This window comes from Chiloscyllium plagiosum, chromosome 4 (genome assembly GCF_004010195.1).
Source record: "Chiloscyllium plagiosum isolate BGI_BamShark_2017 chromosome 4, ASM401019v2, whole genome shotgun sequence".
Taxonomy (NCBI): domain Eukaryota; kingdom Metazoa; phylum Chordata; class Chondrichthyes; order Orectolobiformes; family Hemiscylliidae; genus Chiloscyllium; species Chiloscyllium plagiosum.
The window spans coordinates 2111476-2131970 of NC_057713.1; the positions used below are offsets into that span (position 1 = coordinate 2111476).

Consider the following 20495-nt stretch of genomic DNA (forward strand, 5'->3'; position numbering starts at 1 on the left):
AAGTGAACAATTCTTCAAAGGAATTTAAGGTGTAAAAGGTGAGTTAATGAGATTCTTAGCTCTGATCCAGGCACTTTTTTTCCCTCGACCTTCAATTACTGTTAGTGATACCCATCCTCCCTTAATTAGCTATTCTTCACTCCACCCCACTCCAGTTCTCAATTGGTTGCATTGGCACGCCTCCGCCTTCTTCAGCCTCAGTGATTGGTTGTTCTAACACAGGCTATGAAGGGGACCAACACCAATAAAGGCAGAAGTGGTAGTAGCCTGGTGTAGTATTCTTCCTGGTTAGACAATCCTGCTGTTCTCTGTGAGCTGGTAAGTGGGGTTTGGCAATTAAGGAGTATGAGGAAGTAGAATTTGTGCTCTAACTAAATTGGTTGGAATAAGTTTTGTTTCAACTTTAAATATTATGATGTTTGTTGTGACTTTAAAGACTTTAGTTTGTGTTGAATATAATGTTTTTGTAACCCTTTTTTTTTTCAATTAAAAGGGCTGGTTCTGGCATGTTGGCTGATGTTATTTTGATTATTTTTATTAAAAATTGATCTAAAATGTGTTATGATTTAGAAAACGTTTTTCCTCTAGCCTGCAGATTCTAAACCATGGCTGAAGATGAGGTTGCCGCTCTGGTGGTCGACAATGGGTCTGGAATGTGTAAGGCCGGCTTTGCAGGTGATGATGCTCCCAGGGCTGTGTTTCCCTCCATTGTGGGACGCCCCCGTCACCAGGTGAGCTCTGATTTTAACAAAAAGATCCTTTGTTCCTCTCTAGTGTTATGTAGGGAACTCGATCTCTCGTGTAAACATAACATGTCTCTAGTTTTGTAGTCTGTCTTTTTTTTTAACTGCAGTATGTTGTAGTAGCAGTTTGTATTTGATATTTCTAATTAACATCAAAGCAGACCTGAAATCATTTGAAGACCTGAAACCTGAGCTGTTGCCTAGTTGTGCTGGACTGGGGTGAACAAAGTTTTAAAAATCTTGCAACACCAGGTTAGTCCAACAGGTTTATTTGGAAACACTAGCTTTGAGTGCTGCTCCTTCCACAGGAAGTGTGGAGAATAAGATTGTAAGGTGCAGAATTTATAGCAAAAGTTTAGTGTGATGTAACAAATCATATTGCAAAAGACCTGGATTGCTTAAGTCTCACCTCTTAAAATGAACATGTTGGTTTCAGTTATTTCTTATGTAATTTACAGAACTTTTTAAAATTACGTTTTTCAAGTGAACTTTAACAGTTAGTGTAATGTCTGCCAAATAATGCATTGAAGGTGAGGTGCCCTGTGTGAGACTGTCATGCCACAATGTTCAGAATGGTTCTAATCTTTAAAAATGAAATTACAGAATACTGCATGCATTCATGCAGTTTTGAACAAAACAAATGTAATCTTGCAGGTACAAATTCACCCTATGGGTGCGGTGTTTGTAAAGTGGTATAACTCGGTGGAAGTGAATGAGAGGGGCTTTATTTGAGTGTCCCTAAATCTGTTTTTTTTAAGATTGTGGCACAGACAGCCTCACACCTTAAATGCATTATCTGGGCTGACATGAAGCCAATTTTAAAGTTTACTTGAATGTAACTTTAAAGTTTCTTTCTTTACACGTGAAAAAACTGAAGCCAACATGCTCAATCTAAAAGCTGAGAGAATTGGCAAACAATCCAGGTCTCTTTCAATATAGAATTTCAGTTACATTACACTGTAAGACACAATTTATAGCAAAGGTTTACAATGTTATACTCTATAACTACCTGATGAAGGAGCAGTCCTCCAAAAGCTAGTGCTTCCAAGTAGTCCTGCTGGACTAAAACCTGGTATTTTTGGGTTTTTTTAGCCCAGCATATGCTGAGGATAGCGGTGGAATGGGTCAGATTATGTAGCCATTCCTTTCCTGATTCCTCAATCCTGCTAAGAAGAAAAGTTGGCTGGCTGGCTGTCCCTCCCACAGAATTCCTCTTCCTCTTTTGAAGCTCTGCATTTCCTTAAAATGTCCTGGTGTCTCTCCTCCCAGTGGAATATGGAGGAGGCTGTTCAGCTGTTGTCTATCTGTAGCCTCATCCACTTTACTGCCAGTGTTCTACAATCCTCATTCAGCAACCAGTTTTGAAATTCCTAACTAACCTCACTTTCTTGGGTGTGTACCCTTGACTCTCTGGTATTGTGCAACATGTTTCCTGATGTTACATCTGAAAACTTTGCAGTTACACGAGCCACTCTTGGGCATCTTTCCCTGAGAAGGAAACAATTTATCCAGACTCCAAATAGATCTGGTCACTTTTTTTTTACTTTTTTGCCTTTCATTTTTGGTGTGTTGGCTACACTGAGCTGAGACTTGTGCATAGGTTTAAAGTGCAATGTTTGGACTCAGTTTAACTGAGATCCAGGTAGTGATGCTAAAGTCAACATTTGTGGCTCATTGGTGAAGGTATTGCTCACTCGCATTTCTATGGTCTCTTGGGTGTGTGGAGGCAGCCACGGTTGCTGTCTGGAAAGGGCTCCAGGGTTTGACTTGTGGCAGAACAGTGCTCCAAATCAGGATGGTGTGAATTGGAGTGGAGTTTTCTGGCAGTGATGTCATCTGCCCTTGTCCTCCATGTGGTAGTGGTCATGGTTCAGAAGGTGCTGCCAAGGGGACTTGACCCATTACTACAAGGCAACTTGTGGATGGTACACCCCATTATGACTGCATTAGTGTGAATGGTGAAAGTCCAAGCTTACAGACAGTTTACAAGAATACTAACTGGTGTCACCTGGAGAATGCACTATTTAAATATTTGATCACTAACTAGAGTTTGCTTTAGATATAACTTCACTAAAGGAATTGTTCAAACAACGACTGTTTACAGCTTTGCTTGCCAAGACAGGGGCTGGATGCTAACAGAACTCCCAATACAGACAACTGAGCTGAACAGTCTATTTTAAATTGGGTTTTCTACAATTATTTAGCATTCCTGGATTATTCAGCAAATGCTATCCAACACTTATGGTACTGCAATTGGATATTGGAATCTTCAGTGTAACCTAATTAAAGTCAAGACCTTATCTCCTGTAAACTACTTATTTGATACCAAACACTAGTGTGTGGATACATGGTCAATGTGCCTGATATTAACCCAGCCCTGAAATTCACCTATGACATCATTGTGTAATAGGCAAAAAATGGTCTTGGTTTGACAGCAGCATTGGTGGTGAGTGTGACTTGTAATATTACTCCACAAGCTAACTTCACTTGTTTGTGAAATGAGCTTTTGCCTAATCCTGAAAATAACCTCTTTCTCAGAATGAAAGAAGTAGCCTAGATCCTCTTCATGAGCCGATATCTTGTTCCTTATGCCAGAGTCTTTATTATTCCTTTTTTATGGAAGGTAGGCTTCAATGGTTGGCCAGCACTTACTACCCTCTGAGCTGTCAGATTAGATTACTTAATGTGGAAACAGGTCCTTCGGCCCAACAAGTCCACACCAACCCACCGAAGCGCAACCCACCCAAACCCATTCCCCTACATTTTACCTTCACTAACACTATGGGCAATTTAGGATAGCCAATCGACCTAACCTGCACTTTTTTTTTTTCTTTGGACTGTGGGAGGAAACCGGAGCACCTGGAGGAAACCCACCCAGACACTGGGAGAATGTGCAAACTCCAGTCAGTTGCCTGAGGTGGGAATTGATCTCTGGTGCTGTGAGGCAACCGTGCTAATGACTGTGCCACCATGCTGCCCAGGTAGACCCAAAATGATGGGGAGGGTATGCCAAACCTAGTTCCACCTGAAAGGACCAGTGCATCAGACAAACCACACTGAATCCTGTCTTTGAATGACACTGGAGCAGTGTATTTCCATCTAGGAGTTACCTCTAAAGGTACAGTTTTTGACACCACCTTGCAACTACAGTAGTTCGAGGCAGTTCACCAGTATTTTGAAAAAGTGAAATCCAGGGAAAATGTTGGCCCAGTGACTGTCCCAGCAATGGCTTTTAAAAAGACTACTTTGGAATGTCAACTGAAATAGTCTGAATAGGAGTGTTTTTTTTAAAGATTAATTGGTGCTTGAGTTATTCTTATCTTTATCATCTTGTTCTAGGGGGTGATGGTTGGAATGGGTCAGAAAGACAGTTATGTTGGTGATGAAGCCCAGAGCAAGAGGGGCATTCTGACCCTGAAGTACCCGATTGAACATGGTATTGTGACCAACTGGGATGACATGGAGAAGATCTGGCACCACACCTTCTACAACGAATTGCGAGTGGCCCCAGAGGAGCATCCTGTTCTCCTCACGGAGGCACCCCTCAACCCCAAAGCCAACAGGGAGAAGATGACCCAGATCATGTTTGAGACCTTCAACACACCAGCCATGTACGTTGCCATTCAAGCCGTGCTGTCCTTGTACGCCTCTGGGCGTACGACTGGCATTGTGCTCGATTCTGGTGATGGTGTGTCCCACACCGTGCCCATCTATGAAGGGTATGCCTTGCCTCATGCCATCCTGAGATTGGATTTGGCTGGCCGGGATCTCACTGATTACATGATGAAGATCCTGACCGAACGTGGGTATTCCTTCACGACCACAGCCGAGAGGGAGATTGTGCGTGACGTCAAGGAGAAACTTGCTTACACGGCCCTGGACTTTGAAGCTGAGATGCAGACAGCCGGCACCTCCTCAGCCTTGGAGAAAAGTTACGAGCTGCCTGATGGTCAAGTCATCACCATCGGCAACGAGCGCTTCAGGTGCCCAGAAACCCTGTTCCAGCCCTCCTTCATTGGTATGGAGTGTGTTGGGATTCATGAGACCACTTATAACAGTATAATGAAATGTGATGTAGATATCAGGAAGGATCTGTATGCTAACATTGTCCTGTCTGGTGGAACCACCATGTTCCCAGGTATTGCTGATCGGATGCAGAAGGAAATCACAGCCTTGGCTCCGAGCACAATGAAGATTAAGATAATAGCTCCCCCAGAGAGGAAGTATTCAGTATGGATCGGAGGTTCCATCTTAGCTTCTCTCTCCACCTTCCAGCAAATGTGGATCAGTAAGCAGGAGTATGATGAGTCTGGGCCATCCATTGTCCATCGCAAGTGCTTCTAACATGCTTCTAGGGCTCTAGCCGTTGAAAGTGACAAATCCCTGGAGAATAATGTTTTGTTTCTCTCTGATCTGCCTTTGCTCAGGCTGATCTAATACATTCTCCCCTGTTCCTCCTGCTTCCTCTTCCACTTCCTCCTTTAGTCATGTGCAGTTTGAATATCTCCTTTTTTGGGCAATGGAGACCATACCATTATGATCTGAAATGGGCTCTAATTGCCAGTGAAGAATAATTTCTTTTTTAAAAAGCAGCATTACTGTCCTTTAATTCATGAACTGATGGATAATGTCTGTGACACTGAAGGTTTACATAGTGGTGAATGTAACTTTATCATGTGAAAATAAATCACTTTGTCAACAATTTTTTTTTTCTGGATAATCATTTCTTTTGAGAACAAGAAACGTGAATTCAGTGAGTTTTGCAGTCAGTCAGGCTGAGAATTGGACTCAGTTTCAAATTTATACTTCTCCTCACTGCAACAACTTTCATTTTAAGATAGCAGATGTTGTAATTTATATTTATTATAATAACTGCTAAAACAAATTTTAATGGGACTGATTGGAGGACATCTTATTTAGCAAGATGTTGCCTGAAGGAGCATATTCAGCATTGTGTGGCTTCAGTTGGCTGAAGCTCTTTTCATAACCGGAACAGCATTTATCTACAGTACTCCACTTTCTACCAGCTCTAAGTGGTGTCTTAATCAGACACCTCTGTTTTCATTGAGAAGAAAGTGAGGTCTGCAGATGCTGGAGATCAGAGGTGGAAATGTGTTGCTGGAAAAGCGCAGCATCCAGGGAACAGGAGAATCAACGTTTCGGGCATAAGCCGAAAGAAGGGCTTATGCCCAAAACGTCGATTCTCCTGTTCCCTGGATGCTGCCTGACCTGCTGCGCTTTTCCAGCAACACCTTTCCACCTCTGTTTTCATGTAGCAGTTTGCTGCCCCATTTCAGTGACTGCACTTTGTTCACTAGTACACTCTATCTGCTCACAAAAGCTGCAGTCTTTATTCTTGCTCCTGTTTTCTGAGGTCCGAGAGGGAATTTTTTTTTACATAACTTCATTTATTTAATAGGATTTCATGTAAATAACACTTTGATACCTCCACTTGAGGGAGATTTCTCCAACTAGAGCACATTATGTCCTCTCGAGAGATTCCTTGCCATCTACATATGCATTTAAAGCACAACTGTAAACATTGAAGCTGTAGCTGGCATCAAAGCACTTGAAGGGGATTGTTTTTCTTTAAAACCAGGTCCATAATGAGGGCCCCTATCAGCCAAGGCATAGGCAGATCAGACTAATTTTGTCAAATATTGGGTCAGGTTCAAGGACCTGAATGGCCTCCTTTGGATTCTTCACAACAAACGTGTACTTAATTTTTTTTTGAAGAAAAGGACACTGCAAGGTTTTCATCTTGTACTTAACATCACTATTTCTTAGTTGTCCTGGTAAGGAGAATAGTGACCGAATGACCAGTACTGAACTCCAGTGGGAACCTGACCCTGGAGACTGTGTAATGACAACATCTCTCCTAACTTGTTCACGCAGTATTATTAACTGCTTTTCCCCTTTTTAAACTGGCGATCGTGAATTGTTTGGATTTTTGACAAAAGCAGAACTGAAGATCTAAGAGCAAAGTTTTATGCAGCGACAAATCAACCCATCACTAACCACAATGAAGGGTCTAACCTGGCTTCACACTTGCAGCAATACTGTAGAGAGGAAGAGATTTAAAATTTGACATAATATGCCATACCTAAAAGGCCTTCAATCTACACTTGCATAGCTGTATCAATAGGAGAATAGATTTGAAGATAATGCAGACCTGTGTCAGTTTGGGACCAGGTGAGAGAGGGAGGTATGCCTCCCCAGGGAAAGGAGTAGATGTTCAGTGGTAGTGGGGGCTAGTCCAAATGGAGAACCTTACACCTAAACCAACATCCCTGCTGGTTTGAGCTGATTAAGTGAGAAGTAATGCTTGTCGCTCAGACAATGACTGATTCTCTCCTAAAAGAGAAAATCTATAGCTCAGTGCTGGGGCAGCAAGTTAATTTGGATGAGGAAAACTATTGCACTATAGCTAAGTATGTAGATGATAAAAAAAGTGGGAGGATGTAGGTGGAAGGATAGAGACCAGTAAGTAGGCAAAATACTTGACCGACTAAAATGTGAGGTTCGGCACTTTAGCAGGAAGAATAAAGGTGCTGAATATTATTTAAATTGATAAAGAATGCAGAAAGCTATATAGCACAGGGATTTAGGAGTCCTCATCCGAAGAAGTAGGACATTCTCATTTTCAAACTCATTCAGTGTAATCATGGCTGACTGTTTAACTCCGTACCCTGTTTCTGCTTTCTCCCCACACCCTTTGATATATTTAACCCTCCGTCTCCATGTGCAGCACATGGACTGCAGTGATTTTAAAAGGACAGTTCGTTGTCTTCTCAAGGGCAGCTCGGGACAGGTAATGAATGCTGGCCCAGCCAGGGACACCTACATCCCACAAGTGAACCTTTTTTGAAAACAAAATTGATAATTCCTCAAACATTGTGTTTTGGCCTCAACTGCTTTGTGTGGCATAGAATTCCACAGGCTCACCACTCTCTGGATGAAGCAATTTCACTTCATCTCAGTCCTTAGATACACAGGCTTTAGAGATATACAGATCCTCCCCTTAGGGGCAACACGGTGGCTCAGTGGTTAGCACTGCTGCCTCACAGCGCTAGGGACCCGAGTTCAATTCCAGCCTCAGGTGACTGTCTGTGTGGAGTTTACACATTCTCCCAGTGTCTCTGTGGGTTTCCTCTGGGTGCTCCGGTCTCCTCCCACAATCCAAAGGTGTGCAGGTTAGGTGAATTGGCCATGATAAATTGTCCATAGTGTTCAAGGGTGTGTAGGTTTGGTGCTTTTGTCAAGGGTGTGGACATGTTGGGCTGAAGGGCCTGTTTCCACACTAGGGATTCTATGATTCTACCTAAACCTGTCAAAGGATCTGTATCCCTTTGCTCCCTGTCCATTCATGTATCTGTCTAGATAGATCTTAAATAATGCTATTGTGCCCACCTCTACCCATCCACTGGCAACATGTTCCAGGCACCCACTACCCTCTCCATAAAGAACTTTCCATGTATATCTCCCTTAACATTTTCCCCCCTCACCTTGAACTCGTGACCAGTAATTAAGACCCCTACTCTGGGGAAAAAGCTTCTTCCTATCCACCCTGTCTATACCTCTCATGATTTTGTAGACCTTATTCAGGTTCTCCCCTCAACCTCTGTTTTTCTAATGAAAATAATCCTAATCTACTTAACCTCTCTTCACAGCTGGCACCCTCCATACAAGGCAACATCTTGGTGAACCTCCTCTGCATCCTCTCAAATGCATCCACATCCTTTTGGTAATGTGGCAACCAGAACTGTATTCCAAATGTGGCCAAACCAAAGTCTTATACAACTGTAACATGACCTGCCAACTCTTGTACTCAACACCCCGTCTGACGAAGGAAAGCATGCTGTATGCCTTCTTGACCACTCCATTGACCTGTGTTACCACCTTCAGGGAACAATGGACCTGAACACCCAGATCTCTCCGTACATCAATTTTCCCCACAGCTTTTCCATTTACCTTATGGTTTGCTCTTGAATCGGATCTTTGAAAATGCATCACCTCGCATTTGCCCGGACTGACCTCCATCTGCCATTTCTCTGCCCAGTCTATCTATATTCTGCTGTATTCTGACAGACCCCTTCACTATCTGCTACTTCACCAATTTTAGTGTCATCTGCAAACTTGCTAATCAGACCACCTATACCTTCCTCCAGATCATTTATGTACATCACAAACAACAGTGGTCCCAGCACGGATCCCTGTGGAACACCACTGGTCACAGGTCTCTATTTTGAGAAACTCACTTCCGCTACTACTCTCTGTCTGTTGCTGCCCAGATAGTTCTTTATCCATCTAGCTAGTACACCCTGCACCCCATGCAACTTCACTTTCTCCATCAGCCTACTATTGGGAACTTTATCAAACATCTTACTGAAGTCCATGTATATGACATCTATAGACCTTCCCTCATCAATCAACTTTGTCACTTCCTCAAAGAATTCTATTAAGTTGAAATTCTATTAAGCTGCTCAAAATTATGTTGTCTGTTACTGACAAGCCCATTTTCTTCCCAATGTAAATAGATCCGATCCCTCAATATCTTCTCTAGCAACTTTCCTAATATTAACATCAGGCTCACCAGACTACAATTACCTGGATTATCCCAGCTACCTTTCTTAAACAAGGAGACAACAGGAGCAATTCTCCAGTCCTCTAGGACCTCACCTGTGTTCAGGGATGTTGCAAGGATATCTGTTAAGGCCCCAGCTATCTCCTCTCTTCCTCAGTAACCTGGACAGATCCCATCCAGACCTAGGGACTAGTCCACCTTAGAATACCAATACTTCCCCTCTCCTTATGCCAACTTGACCTAGAGTAATCAAATCCCTAGCCTCAACAATCATCATGTCCCTCTCATCTGTGAATACTGATACAAGGTACTGTTATGAATCTCCCCCATTCTCTCTGACTCCACGCATAACTTTCCTCCTTTGAGTGGGCCAACCCTTTCTCTCTTTACCCTCTTGCTCCTTATATACAAATAAAAGGTTTTGGGATTTTCCTTAACCCTGTTTCTAAAGATATTTCATGACCCTTTTTAGCCCTCTTAATTCCTCATTTCAGATTGGTCCTACTTTCCTAATGTTCTTCTAAAGCTTCGTCTGTTTTCAGTGGCCTAAACCTTATGTACGTTTCCTTTATTCTCTGAGCTAGTCTCACAATTTCACTTCTCAACCATGGTTGTCTAATCTTGTCATTTCCATCCCACATTTTCAAAAGGACATGTCTGTCCTGCATTCTAATAAGCCTCTCTGTAAAGGCCTCCCACATATTAAATGTGGATTTACCTTCAAACAGCTGCTCCAATCTACAATCACCAGCTGCTGCCGAATTTTGGTACAGTTGGCCTTCCCCCAATTTAGCTCTTCCTTTAGGACCACTCTTGTCCTTGTCCATGAATATTCTAAAACTTATGGGATTGTGATCATTTATTCCCGAAGTAATCCCCGACTAAAACTTCAACCACCTGGCTGGGCTCATTCCCCAAAACCAGGTCCAGTATGGCCCCTTCCCAAGTTGGACTATTTACATGCTACTCTAGAAAACCCTCCTGGATGCTCCATCTAGACCTCTAACACTAAGTGAATCCCAGTCAATGTTGGGAAAATTAAAATCTCCTTTCACACTACGCTGTTACTCCTACATCTTTCCATAATCTATACCTCTATCTCACGCTCACTGTTGGGAGGCCTGTAGTACAGCCCCAACATTGTTACCAAACCCTTCCTATTTCTGAGCTCTGCCCATATTGCCTCAGTGCTTGAGTCCTCCATAGTGCCCTCCTTCAGCACAGCTGTGATAGCCTCTCTGGCCAGTAATGCAACTCCTCCACTCCTTTTACCTCCCTCTCTATCCTGCCTGAAGAAGGGCTTATGCCCGAAAGGTCGATTCTCCTGTTCCCTGGATGCTGCCTGACCTGCTGCGCTTTTCCAGCAACACATTTTCAGCTCTGATCTCCAGCATCTGCAGACCTCACTTTCTCCTGAAGTATCTATACCCTAGGATATTTAGTTGCCAATCGTTCCCTTCCCTCAACCAAGCCTCAGTAACAGCAATAACATCATACTCCCAGATACTAATCCAACCCCTAAGTTCATCTGCCATTCTGACTACACTTCTCACATTAAAACTAATACATCTGAGACCAGCTGTCCCTTTCATCAACGTCTCCCTGCCTTCTCTTCCCCTTGGTCACGCTGACTTCATGATCCAGTTTTTTACAGGCTTTAGTTACTGCCCCCTTACTGTCCACTAACCTCCTCATTTGGTTCCCATCCCCCTGCCACATTAGTTTAGACCCTCCCCAACAGCATTAGCAAAAGCACCCCCAAGGACATTGGTTCCAGTCTGGCCCAAAGTTTTTTTTATTAATTTGTGGGATTTATGTGTCGCTGGCTGGCCAGCGTTGATAGCCCATCCCTATTTGCCCTTGAGAAGGTGCTGGTGAGCTGCCTTCTTGAATCGCTGCATTCCACTTGCTGTGGGTTGACCCATAATGCTGCTTGGGGGGGAATTCCAGGATTTTGACCCAGTGACACTGAAGGAATGGCAGCATATTTCCAAGTCAGGGTAGTGAGTGGCTTGGAGGGGATCTTGCAGCTGGTGGTGTTCCCAAGTACCTACTGCCCTTGTCCATCAAGCTGGAAGTGGTTGTGGGTTTGGAAGGTGCAGTATAAGGATCTTTGGTGAATTTCTGCAATGCATCTTATAGGTAGTACACACTGCTGCTACTGAGCATCGGTGGTGGAGGGATTAGTGCCAATCAAGTGGGTTGCTTTGTCCTGGACAGTGTCAAACTTCTTGAATGTTGTTGGAGCTGCACCATCCAGGGCAAGTGGGGAGTATTCCATCACATTCCTGACTTGTGCCTTGTAGATAGATTTTAGGGTGTCAGGAGGTGCGTTACTTGCTGCAGTGTACCTAGTCTCTCATCTGCTCTAGTAGCCACTGTGTTTATGTGGGGAGTCCAGTTGAGTTTCTGGTCAATGGTAACCCCAAGGATGTTGACAGTGGGGGATTCAGTGATGGTAATACTGTTGAAAGTCAAGGGGTGATGGTTAGAGTGTCTCTTCTTGGTGATGGACACTGTCTGGCATTTGTGTGGTGTAAATGTTACTTGCCACTTGTTGGCCCAAGCCTTCAGTATCTGAGGAGTCGTGCAATCATCAGCTAACAATCCTCACCTTATGACACAGGGGAAGGTCATTGATGCAACAGCTGAAGATTGTTGGGTCTGGGACACTACCCTGAGGGACTCCTGGAGCTGAGATGACTGACTCTCCACAACCACAACCACAACCATCTTCCTTTGTGCCAGGTATGACTCCAACCAGCGGAGTGCTTGCCCCCTGATACCCATTGATTCCAGGCGAAAGTGAGGACTGCAGATGCTGGAGGTTAGAGTCAAGAGTGTGGTGCTGGAAAAGCACAGCAGATCAGACAGCATCCAAGGAGCAGGAAAATCGATGTTGCTGATGAAGGGCTTTTGGCCAAAACATCGATTTTCCTGCTCCTCAAATGCTTCCTGACCTACTGTGCTTTTCCAGAACCACACTCTTGACTCATTGATTTCAGTTTTGCCAGTGCTCCTTAGAACAAAGAACAAAGAAAATGTACAGCCCAGGAACAGGCCCTTCAGCCCTCCAAGCCTGAGCCGATCCAAATCTACTGTCTAAACCTGTCGCCCAATTCCTAAGCATCTGTATCCCTCTGCTCCCCACCTACTCATGCATCTGTCCAGACGCATCTTAAATGAATCTACTGTGCCTGCTTCTACCACCTCTGCTGGCAACACGTTCCAAACACCCACCACCCTCTGTGTGTGAAGTACTTGCTGCGTGTATCCCCTTTAAACTTTTCACCTCTCGCCTTGAAAGCGTGACCTCTCGTTATTGAATCCTTCACCCTGGGAAAAAGCTTATCTTTATCTACCCTGTCTATACCCTTCATGATTTTGTAAACCTCAATCTTTTTTCTAATGAAAACAAACCTAACCTACTCAACCTCTCTTCATAGCTAGCACCTTCCATACCAGGCAACATCCTCGTAAACCTTCTCTGCACCCTCTCCAAAGCGTCCACATCCTTTTGGTAACCTGGTGACCAGAACTGTGCACAGTATTCTAAATGCAGCCGAACCAATGTCTTGTACAATTTTAACATGAGTTGCTAGCTCCTATACTAAATACCCCGTCTAATGAAGGCAAGCATACTTTCTTGACCACTCTAGCCAACTGTGAAGAAACCTTCAGGGTACAATGGACCTGCATTCCCAGATCTCTCTGCCCATCAACTTTTCCCAACTTCTCTTCCGTTCATTGTATAATTCACTCTAGAATCAGTCTTGCCTAAATGCATCACCTCACGTTTGTCTGGATTGAACTCCATCTGCCACTTTTCCGCCCAACTCTCCAGTCTATCTATATCCTCCTGTATTCTCTGACAGTCCCTTATATTTTCTTCTACTCCACTAATCTTCGTGTCATCTGCAAACTTGTTGATCATATCAACAGTGCCCTCTTCCAGATCATTTATGTATATCACAAACAACAGTGGCCCCAACACTGACCCCTGTGGAACACCACTGGTCACCTTTCTCCATTTCGAGAAACTCCCTTCAACAACTACTACTCTCTGTCTCCTGTTGCTCAACCAGTTCTTTATCCACCTGTTTAGAACACCCTGCACACCATGTGACTTCACTTTCTCTATTAGTCTACAATGGGGAACCTTATCAAACGCCTTACTAAAGTCCATGTATATGACATCCACAGCCCTTCCTTCATCTATCAACTTGGTCACTTCCCCCAAGAACTCTATTAAGTTGGTAAGGCACCATTTCCCCCACACAGATCCATGTTGCCTATCACTGATAAGCCCATTCTTTTCTAAATATAAATAGATCCTGTCCCACAGTACCCTCTCCAGCAACTTCCCCACCACTGACGTCAGGCTCACTGGTCTGTAGTTACCCGGAATATCCCTCCTACCCTTCTTGTACAGGGGGGATAACATGAGCAACCTTCCAGTCCTCCAGCACCTCACCTGTGTTTAAGGATGCCACAAAGATATCTGCCAGGGCCCCAGCTATTTCCTCTATCTCCTCCCTCAGCAACCTGGAATAGATCCCATCCAGTCCTGGGGATTTGTCCACTTTAATAACCACTTGCCTACCCAACACATCTTCCCTACCTATGTCAACGTGATCCAGACTAATCAAACTTCTAACTCTAGTCTCAACATTCATCATGTTCCTTTCCTTGATACCATACTCAGTCAAATGCAGCCTTGATGTCAAGTGCTGTCACTCTCACCTCACCTCACCTTTGAAATTTAGCTCTTTTGCCCATGTTTGAACCAAGGCTGTAATGAGGTCAGGAGCTGTGACCCTGGTGACACCCAAACTGGGCATCACTGAGCAGGTAAAAACAATGACTGCAGATGCTGGAAACCAGATTCTGGATCAGTGGTGCTGGAAGAGCACAGCAGTTCAGGCAGCATCCAAGGAGCTTCGAAATCGACGTTTCGGGCAAAAGCCCTTCATCAGGAAGGTGCAGGTGCTGCTTGGTAGCACTGTTGATGAGCCCTTCCATCACTTTACTGATGATGGAGAGTCGACTGATTGGGCAATAATTGGCTGGGTTGGATTTCTCCTGCTTTTTATGTACAGGACATACTGGGCAATTTTCCACATTGTCGGGTAGATGCCAGTGTTGGAACTGTACTGGACAGCTTGGCTAGCGGAGCGGCAAGTTCTAGAGCACACGTCTTCAGTACTATTGCCGGAATGTTCTCAGGGCCCATTGCCTTTGCAGTATCCAGTGGCTGCAGCCCTTCCTTGATATCACGTGGAGTGAACTAATGAAGCGTGGTATCTGTGATGCTGGGGATCACAGGAGAGCCCAAGATGGATCATCCACTCAGCACTTCTGACTGAAGATTGCTGCAAATGTATCAGCCTTATCTTTGCCCTGATGCGCTGGGCTCCTCCATCATTGAGGATGGGGATATTTGTGAAGCCTCCTCCTCCAGTGAGTGAGTTAATTATCCACCACCATTCACCACTGGAAGTAAGAGGGCTGCAGAGCTTCGATCTGATCTGTTGGTTGTGGGATCGCTTAGCTCTGTCTGTCACTTACTATTTATGCTGTTTGGTAAGTAGTCCTGTTTGGTAGCTTCACTAGGTTGACACCTCATTTTCAGGTCTGCCTGATGCTGCTCCTGGCATGGCCTCCTGCACTCTCCATTGGACAGGGTTGGTCGCCTGGCTTGATGGTAATGGTTGAGTGGGGGATGTACCGGACCGTGAGGTTATAGATTGTGCTGGAATACAGTTTAGATTAGATTAGATTACTTACAGTGTGGAAACAGGCCCTTCGGCCCAACAAGTCCACACTGACCCTCCGAAGAGCAACCCACCCAGACCCATTCATCTACATTTACCCCTTCACCTAACACTACAGGCAATTTAGTATGGCCAATTCACCTAACCTGCACATCTTTGGACTGTGGGAGGAAACCGGAGCACCCAGGAGAAACCCATGCAGACACGGGGAGAAAGTGCAAACGCCACGCAGACAGTTGTCTGAGGCAGGAATTGAACCCGGGTCTCTGGTGCTGTGAGGCAGCAGTGCTAACCACTGTGCCACCGTGCTGCCTAACAGTTCTGCTGCTATTGATGGTCCACAGTGCATCATGGATGCCCAGTCTTGGCCTACTAGATTGGTTCAAAGTCTGTCCCATTTAGCATGGTGTTAATGTGACACAGTATGATGGAGGGTATTCTCAATGTCAAGGACAGTGCAGTGGTCACTCTTACTGACACTGTCATGGACAGATGCTTCTGCAGCCAGCAGATTGGTAAGGATGAGGTCAGGTATGTTTTTCCCTTTTGTTGGTTCCTTCACAACCTGCCGTAGACCCAGTCCAGCAGCTATGCCCTTTAGGACCCGACCAGCTCGATCAGTAATGCTGCTGTTGAGCCACTCTTGGTGGTGGGACACTGAAATCCCCCACCTAGAGGACAGTTTGTGTCCTTGCCACCCTCAGTGCTTCCTCCGAGTGATGTTCAACATGGAGGGGTACTGCTTTATCAGCCATAGGAGGACGGTACATGGTAACCAGTAAGAGGTTTCCTTGCCAATGTTTAACCTGAAACAATGAGACTTCATGGGGTCCGGAGTTGACGTCAAGGACTCCCAGGGCAACTTCCTCCCGACTGTATACTGCTGTGCCACCACCTCTGCTGGGTCTGCACTGCCGGTGGGACGGGACTTATCTGGGGATGGTAAAGGCGGTGTCTGAGGTGTTATCTGTAAGGTGTAGACTGTCCAATTTGTAATAGTCCCACCTCCTCCAGAACTATTGCCAAAACTCTGACCCTCTTCCTCCCCCACCATTTCCCAAACCACGCATTCATCCTGCCTATTGTTTCAGTCCTACTCTGACTAACACGTGACACTGTTAGCAATCCTGAGATTACTAATTCTGAGCTCCTACTTTTTTAACTAACTCCTAACTCCCTAAATTCTGCTTGTAGGACCTCATCCTGTTTTTTTTACCTATATCATTGGTGCCTATATGCACCATGACAACTGGCTGTTCACCCTCCCCTTGAGAATGTTCTGCAGCCAATCGGAGACATCCCTGACCTGTGCAACTGGGAGGCAACATTCCCTTAGGGAGTCTCATTTTCAACCACAGGGAGATGACCGCAGGGGACACCTGCACTGGATCCCGCTCTTTCTCTGCCTTTTGGTCATCCATTCCATTTCTCCCTCAGCAATCCTAATCTACGGTGTGACCGATTCACTAAAAGTGCTATCCATGACCACCTCAGCATCACAGATGCTCCAAAGTGAGTGCATCTGCAGCTCCAGAGCTGTCATGCGGTCTAACAAGAGCTGCAGCTGGACACACTTCCTCCATGTGAAGGAGCCAGGGACATCAGCCGCGTCCCAGAACTTCCATGTTGAGCAAGAGGAGCATAACACGGGTCTGAGATCTCCTGCCATTTTTAATCTTAAATTTAACTTAGTCAAACCATAATATCAAGTAATAGATAAAAGAGAAAAAGAAAATGTTGTACCAATCACACAATAAAAAAGAAATAGAAAACCCTTACCTTATCAACACCTAGGCGGCAGGTGGGAGATGCTACACGTCGTATCTCGAGTTCAGCCATTGCCCAAATATATTAGTTCACTCACCATCCCAGAGTGCAGTTCGACCACTCCCACTCAGCTCCTCGCTCTCCCTGACTCTTGAGGTAAGTCCTTTCGGGGGGAAGTTTACCTTCCAAGCAGCCCCCGGTCCTCGCTCTCCCCGCTTCTGTTGCTGCTGAAAATGGGTGAGCTTGTTGAAATAAATTAGATGCAGAAAGGCTGTTTCTCTGATGAAGAGTTGAAACGTTAGCGTGTTTTCTCTCCATGGATACTGCCTGACCCGCCGTGATCTCCAGCATTTTTTGTTTTCAGTACAGATTTCAGCATCTGTGTTAATTCGCTCCTACAGTTGTTTCCCTTGTGTGAGAATCTAGAACTAGATGGCATAATCTCAGAATAAGAGGTTGGCTATTAAAAACATGTTCAAAGGCTTTAACATCCTTGGGGTTCCTATTGACTAACAACTGAATTGGACCATTACCGCAGCAAGAGGAGTAGGTAAGAAGCTGGTAGTTATGCTGACTACCCAGCCTGTCCATTAACAATAAAGCAGAAGTCAGGAATGTGAAAGGATAATTTCCACTTCCTGGATGAGTGCAACTCCAACTTGATACTATCCAAGACAAAGCAGCCTGCTGGGATTGGTATCCCATTCTATTCACTCTGCATTCTCTCCTTACACCTACACTCCTTCCACCTAGGACATAGTTTGACAAATGTGTGTATTTTCTACAAAAAACATTGCAGCCACTCACTAAGGCGCCTTCAGCAGCATCTTTCAAACCTGCAACCTGTAGCATTTCAAAGATGAGGACAGCAGGTGAGCGGGGATAATACCAAAAGAATATTTCCCTCCAAGCCACACACAATCTTGACTTGGAAACAGACCGTCACTCCTTCACTGTCACAGCCTCGAGATCCTGCAACATCAGTGTGCGCATACCTACCACAGGAGTTGTGATCAGTCAAGAAGGCAGCTCCCCAGTGTTCTCCATGAATATGAAGGATTTTTTTAATTGAGTTCAATAAGCACCAAACATTGTGATAATATCATGTGGATTTAAGATTAGAGTAAAATAAGACCTTCTGGGTGACAGACCTCCCCATAGTCTTTGTAGTTAGGGCAAATCTATTCTTATAACTGATAAATGGTTTCAGAGATGCAAAAGAAACTACCTAATTACTTTATAAGCCTCTTCTTGCTAAACTGAAAATTGGCATGTAAACAGGAAGGAACCGAGGCACTTAGAAATGATGGATGGCAGTACACATTGTGATCATCATCTTCTCTCGGGCATAGTGCAATCAAGGGTTATGGAGATAAGGCAGGAAGAGGATACTGATTAGGAATGATCAGCCATTGGCGGTGCAGGCTCGAAGGGCTGAATGGCCTACTCCTGCACCTATTGTCTATTGTCTATTATCTAATTAGGGATGGGGGGGAATGCGGGGGTGAATGCTGGTACAGACAGCAATACCCACATCCCATCAATAAATACATTTTTAAAAATTCATGAGAATATGGAGATGATTCAAAATTAATTAGTTTTGGTATCAGCGAGTATTAAAGTTGAAATGAGGTACACAGAAGAGTAGGAGAAACAGCTTGAAACAATATGGAATTGGGTGACAGCAGATACGGTCCAAAGTAGATTGGAATGGAAGTTAGTGTAGCAATGTTTCCATCACAAATAATCACACAGGAAAATATTCACTGAGATCTAGCTCCAGAAAAGAGGCCTGGATAATCAAAATTCCTGAATATCAGGGATACAGGAAAGATAGGAGGAAAAATATATCAGCAGTTTAAATAATAGTGCTTTAAAGATTACAACATAGTGTTTCAGAGGGAGAACCATGAAACAGTGACTAAAGTTCTACCTTCAGCTAATTCTGCCTTCAATGACTTACCAGACTAATGCCATTTACAGGTTCGCTGATGCCCCCACCATAGTCAGTCAAATCTCAAGATGGCAATGAAACAGACAACAGACAGGAGATGGAAGACCTGGAAAAATGGTGCACTGAGACCAACATAGCTCTCTATGCCAGCAAAATGAAGGAACTCATTATTGACTTCCAACGGGATGTTACTCATGCCCCCCTACACATTAACAGCACAGAAATGGAATGAGTGGAGAGTGTCAAGCTCCTGGGAGTGGTCATCCACAACAAGCTTTCTTGGACTCTTCATACGGACGCACTGGTTACAAAGGCCTAACAACATCGCTTCTCCCTCAGGCAGAGAGTGTCAAGCTCCTGGGAGTGGTCATCCACAACAAGCTTTCTTAGACTCTTCATACGGACGCACTGGTTACAAAGGCCTAACAACATCGCTTCTCCCTCAGGCAGCTGAAGAAATTTGGCATGACAGTGAATACCCTCGCCAATTTTTATAGGTGTGCCATCAAGAGCATTCTGTCTGGATGTATCACTACCTGGTATGGCAACTGTACCATTCAAGATTGGAGACGGTTACAGAGAGCGGTGAACTCAGCCCAGACAATCACAAAGGCCAACCTCCCATCTATAGAATCCATCTACCAGGTCCACTGTCACGGAAAGGCCGCCAGCATTCTCAAAGATCCATCCCACCCTGGCAATGTTTTTCTATAACCTCTACCGTCGGGGAGAAGGTACAGAAGCCAGAACACACGCACCAGCCAGTTTCATAACAGTTTCTACCCTCCTGCTGTTAGAATACTGAATGGACTCTCAAACTCTTAATATTCGCCTGTCCCTGTGTTTTTGTTTTTGCTGCTGTTTACCTATTATTTACTATCTATGCGACTTAACTCTGTGACCTGCCTGTATTGCTCGCAAGACAAAGCTTTTCACTGTGCCTCAGTTCAATTCATTTCAATGTGCATTGCAACTGACAGGATCCACAGTAAACTGGGCCCATCTGTCCATGGCCAACAGTGACAAGATTAGTTGAAAGTCTTCAAGAGAAGAAATCAATGTGAACAAACATATAGGAGACAACAGCTCTCCTGCCAGGAGGTAGAGCTGTCGATAAATAATGTGCTCAGGCACAACAGAAAAACACCAAGCTTGGTTATAAAAGTAAAAAGGAACAGAAGTAGGTTAATCTTTACAAACTTTGGCAAATGGAAAAGCAATAAAGAAACAGGAAAATTTTCAAATGGGAGTTTGAGGCACATCAAAGTCAAGGCAAATAAATACAAAGAGATTAGGGGAAAATGTGATCAGGATCAATGTGGATTCCCCAAAATTGGTAATGTTGATATTATCAGTAAAAATCAGAAAGTGGTAGAGATGCTGTATGTTGCCAGTACACTGAGAGGAAGGAGTCACTGGCTGGGCATAACAAGCAAACAAATATTGAGACAAGGAGTTACCAAGATGAATGTATCAAAATAACAAAATAAGGCAATGAAGGGAAAGAGAGACAAACTTCCGACAGTGCGGCACTCCCTCAGCACTGACCCTCCGACAGTACGGCGCTCCCTCAGCACTGACCCTCTGACAGTGCGGCGCTCCCTCAGAACTGACCCTCCGACAGTGCGGCGCTCCCTCAGCACAGACCCTCTGACAGTGCGGCGCTCCCTCAG

General features: G+C 44.5%; 1 protein-coding gene across 2 annotated transcripts in view; it reads left to right on the forward strand.

Annotated features, from left to right (window-relative positions):
• The first annotated feature begins 215 nt into the window (after positions 1 to 215).
• Positions 216 to 20495, forward strand: part of LOC122548802 (actin, non-muscle 6.2-like) — a 27217-nt gene continuing 6937 nt past the window's right edge. The window contains exons 1-3 of one of the 2 annotated variants that reach the window (XM_043687580.1): positions 216 to 318; positions 589 to 731; positions 4083 to 5088. In XM_043687580.1, the coding sequence (XP_043543515.1) occupies positions 606 to 731; positions 4083 to 5087 (1131 nt within the window). In that variant the 5' untranslated portion in view covers positions 216 to 318; positions 589 to 605 and the 3' untranslated portion in view covers position 5088. Of the gene's footprint in view, positions 319 to 588; positions 732 to 4082; positions 5446 to 20495 lie in introns of those variants that run through there. The other variant, XM_043687579.1, reaches the window with a different exon arrangement.